Source organism: Miniopterus schreibersii (assembly GCF_964146895.1).
Source record: "Miniopterus schreibersii genome assembly, chromosome: 3".
In the NCBI taxonomy this organism is placed as follows: Eukaryota; Metazoa; Chordata; class Mammalia; order Chiroptera; family Miniopteridae; genus Miniopterus; species Miniopterus schreibersii.
The window spans coordinates 23,138,267-23,142,683 of NC_138103.1; the positions used below are offsets into that span (position 1 = coordinate 23,138,267).

Consider the following 4,417-nt stretch of genomic DNA (forward strand, 5'->3'; position numbering starts at 1 on the left):
TATACTAATTGCTACTAGGTTGTCATTGCTTCTAGACTTTCTAGGAAAGACTTTTTTTGAGAAAAATAAATTATTCATACTGTATTTCCAATTCAAATTTAAGATTACAAGGCTTTAATTTTATTGCTCCTTTAATTTTATTGTTATGGACTGAATTGTCCACCCAAAATTCATATGTATGTTGAAGCTCTAACCCCTAACCTCTACACCTCTGGAGTGGAGGGCTATCTCTGTCCAGCTCCAGTCCCTACCACTCTTTCCCTCACCCTATATTGTCGCAGTCCCAGACTCCTGCTTATCATACTACATTCTCTCACACCCAGGCACCTCTGCACATGCTCTTCTTTAAGCCTTGAGTTTCACCCCCTACATCCCATGTCCCTCTCCTCTGGTTCCCTGGCCCGGGGCTGTGTATTGATCATTCCCCTCTCTCTGCAAAGTTAGGCACTCCTTTCTTAAGGCTCTCATCACTCCTGCTTGTTTTATAATTGTTTCTTTACTCACCTGTCCTTACTAGACTGTGGTTATTTTGAGAGTAGGGGCCTCCTTTGATTCATTTTTTTTGTCCCCAGTGCCTAGCACAGAGTGAGAAAAAGTTTTCTAGAAATGTTTGCTAAGAAAGAAGTGTGGGAGAGACTAACATATGGATGGATGATTTTCCCAGCCTTCCCTCAACAGTTACTAAGATGTTTCAGTGATCAAAAACAATTGACCATATCCATAGGTTGGCCGTCGAATTGTGCTAGTAGCCTGTTGTTTTCTGTTCCTCTTAGCAATTCCTGAACAAGAGCCTAATAATACATTCCAGATTTCCCTCTGTCTGAGAAAGCAGCATGAAGCAGCCCGCTCACGGCCCGTCTAACTCCTTCATAATTGGCAAGTATATATGTACCCACACAGGACTTCCAACCATCTCCCAGATACTGAGAAATATTACACCTAAATTCATAAAAAGCTACGGAGGTTTATCATTGTCCCAGCAGTGAAAGTGATTGGGACAGCAGGCTGTGGTGGCAGAAATGCTTCAGTAGTTAAGTCTCAACATTTAGTTGCATCCGATGTTTCAGTATTAGATGAGTTAATGAAGCTCCTCTGATTTCGGAGGCCTTGTCCAATACTTGGGAGGGAGCTCAACGGAAGAAGAGGAAACCAAACGGGATAAGAAAAGGCCAGAAGGCCCCGCCCCCCGCTCCCGGGCGACTCACGGCCCGGGGCGCCCTTTAAGGGGGAGTGGGCGGGGTCCTGCCTTTAACCCCGCCCAGGCCGAGAGGGGCGGTCCGAGGCGGAGCCACCCGCGTGCGGCGTGACGCAACTACGCACCGACCGGCTCTCTGCGACCTGCGCGCTGGGTTTTAGGGTCGGGAGGTGAGTGCGGGCCACGCGCTGCCCCCGCAGGGGGTGGGATGTGGGGGGGGGGCGCGCTACCGGGTGGAAGCGCTCGGGGCGAGGCGAGGCTCCGGACCTCGGGACTGTCAGCCGGGGCGGAAGGGTCGGTCGCCCCCAGCCTTCCCCAAGCGGAGTGGGATGCACGTAGTATTGACTGACCGAAAGCAGCCCAAAGTCACGTCCCCTTCGCTGCGGGGACAGCCCCGCGCTCCGCCTCCGCCTCGGGCCGCGTGCAGGGAAATGAGAGACCCCAGTAAAGGCAGCGTCCGCTCGCGTTGAACGCCCCCGAACACCCCTGGGAATAGGCCCTGCTGTTATTCCCATTTTGCAGAGGGGGAAACTGAGGCTTAGAGCGGTTAAACTTACAGCCTTGTAAACAATGTAAAGGTGGGAGGTTGGGGAATGAAGCAAACATGGAGGCGTGTAAGCATCTCTCGGGGGTGGTGCCGGAAGGCCAACAAAAGCTGTGTCTGAACTTGGGCAGTTCTAGGGACAGAATTCATTCAGCGAGTCATAACCACCGGGATATTAAACTTTGAAATTTGTTTTTCAGGTGACCCAAGCCTACCCAAAATGTCAGTAGCTCGTTCATCCGTCCATGCCAAATGGATTGTGGGGAAAGTGATTGGGACAGCAATGCAGAAGACTGCCAAAGTGAGAGTAACCAGGCTTGTTCTGGATCCGTATTTATTAAAGGTGAGAAACATCCATTTTGAGTTGGCACTGATAAATCACCAACACATTCTGGGTTCTGAGCAGAAAAACACCTCCCTGTAACACTGCATTGAGCATCTGCTGCAAACCAGGTACTGGGGCTGGTTAACAAAGTCAGTTATTCATGGTTTATACTCGCATTGTAAGGACACACAGAGTTCATTTCAATTCAATCTGGTAAGTGCTGTCGTCTTTCTATGTGCAACATATTGTGGGAGCAGAGAGCCGCACCCTCATTCTTCCTTCCCAGGTTGCTGAAGGAGCACATCCTCTGTTAAAAGACATTTGAGCTGAACCTCAAAAAGGATTTTATCCAGAGAACCAGGTTGGGGGAAGTCATTCTGGCCATGATGAGTAATTTGTGGAAGTTCTTTTAGCCTTGAGAGAGTATGACATTTATAGGAACAGAGTTTGGCGCAGTTTGGCACTAAGGCACTGTTGAATGGGTGCAAGAACATTCAGAGCTGGACTGTGAAGGGCCTTTGATGTTGTATTTTGGGTTTCATTGTATAAGCAAAGGAAAGACAGACTTGGAGATGGGTAGGGATGCAGGTTAGAGGTAAGGAAATGGGTAAGTTGGCCATTGCAAAAGTCTAAGGTGGAAATGATAAGGACCTGAACACTCCTTGGAGCAATGGGGATGTATCGGGAAAAGTAGATTTCAGAAAGGACAGAGTCCTTGATTTGTTAGATGTATAAAGGAGGGAGGGGGAAGTGCCAAGGATGTTTTGCATTCAAGGTTAGTAGAAAGGCCAGCTGTTATCTGGGATCAAGAGCACAGAAGTAAGCTGAAAAGTGATGGCATGATCATTGACCTTAAAATCAGAAGACTTTAGTTTGAGTACTGACTCTGTTGTTTACTAGCTGTGCACGTTGATTAACCTCCTTGAGCCTGTTTTTCTCATCTGTGGGTGGGAATACCTGCTGTGGTGGGGTTGTCTTGAGGAATAGATGATCCTGGTTATCTGTAGCTTGTTTGCAATACTTTGAGCCAGGCATGTAGCTAAGTGCTGTATGTACATTATAATGTTTAATTCTCTTGGTACTTTTAGAGGTGCAGATATTAGGGCCTCATTTTATGATGGAAAAAAAAAACTGAGCTAGGCGTTAAGTGATTTGTCTTAAATTACACAGCTAGTGGTGACAGTAGCATGTATATGGGCCGGAGAGAAGATGCTGCTGGAAGAATTTAAATAGTATACAGAAGGATGGTGATTGATAGAGCCAGGGTGCTGAAGATAATAGACTAGAGAGCTTGGAGAGAAGATCATCTCTGGGAAAGTCATTGCTTTTTCCAAAAATTAAGCAGCTAATTTTTGTATTGGAAGCCTCCTTAAGCACTTTATCATTTTTCCCCCAAGTCCCAGCTTATTTTCTGTGTATTACCTTTTCATACTCTGTGCTGCATTGCCAGATCACAGATGGGAACTACTGATTTGTTCCTCCTTCTCTCTACAGTATTTTAATAAACGAAAAACCTACTTTGCTCATGATGCTCTTCAGCAATGCACAGTTGGGGATATTGTGCTTCTTAAAGCTTTACCTGTTCCACGAACGAAACATGTGAAACATGAGCTGGCTGAGATCATTTTCAAAGTTGGACGAGTCATAGATCCAGTGACTGGAAAACCCTGCGCAGGAACCACCTACCTGGAGAGTCCAATTGGTTTGGAAACCACCCGTCTAACCAAAACTCTGGAAGAACACAGTATCTCATCAGAACAGTGAAGGAGGATTAGAAAAGTAAGCCAAAAGGAAAGATTTTTAAGTTTGCTAGAAGGAAAAGAAATTTTTCTAAGTTTCATTAAACACTGATCAGTTTCTCTTCCGGTATTTATGGAACAGCTAAAAGTAAATGAATAAAAGGTTTGTTACATTTTTCCAAAAAGGTTTATGGTCATGTTTCGGGGCGCGTACAGAAGGCAACCAGTCGATGCTTGTCTCTCACATTGATGTTTCTCTCTCCCTTCCTCTCTCTGAAATCAATAAACATATCCTTTGGTGAGGATTTTAAAAAATGGTATAATTAGATTCACATTTCAATACAAGTGATAGCATCAATATAGGGCATGAACTGGAAAGGGAAAGATTAGAGGTGGGGAGACAGTGGCCTGTTCGAACACTGGTCCTAAGGTGTAAACTGAGTTGGGCAGGGAGGGTGAAAAGAGGCTGGACAGATGATGTTCCAAAGTAGAAGTCTCAGGGCTTGGTGCCAAGGAGGGTACATAAAAGGGAAGCGTTTGAGGCTGTCTAGGTCTCTGGCAGCTGGGGCTTTGTGGTACCAACTATCCTGGAAGGGACAGGACATCTGTCCAAG

General features: G+C 46.1%; 1 protein-coding gene across 2 annotated transcripts; it reads left to right on the top strand.

The window, feature by feature from the left end:
- Window positions 1-1,278: 1,278 nt before the first annotated feature.
- On the top strand, window positions 1,279-3,988 carry MRPS17 (mitochondrial ribosomal protein S17). 2 transcript variants are annotated; one of them, XM_081132290.1, is made up of 3 exons: window positions 1,279-1,365; window positions 1,940-2,082; window positions 3,559-3,988. In XM_081132290.1, exons 2-3 carry the CDS (start codon window positions 1,960-1,962, stop codon window positions 3,826-3,828), a joined length of 393 nt encoding a protein of 130 aa, XP_080988416.1. In that variant the 5' UTR covers window positions 1,279-1,365; window positions 1,940-1,959; the 3' UTR covers window positions 3,829-3,988. The 2 variants fall into 2 exon arrangements, with proteins under 2 accessions (XP_080988416.1, XP_080988417.1); XM_081132291.1 differs by lacking the exon at window positions 1,279-1,365 and adding an exon at window positions 1,367-1,489.
- Window positions 3,989-4,417: the final 429 nt, after the last annotated feature.

Coding starts and splice junctions, on each gene's coding strand:
- MRPS17 (XM_081132290.1), top strand. CDS start 1,960: ATGTCAGTAGCTCGTTCATCCGTCCATGCCAAATGGATTGTGGGGAAA. Junction 2,083..3,558: donor TGGATCCGTATTTATTAAAG/GTGAGAAACATC, acceptor TTCTCTCTACAG/TATTTTAATAAACGAAAAAC.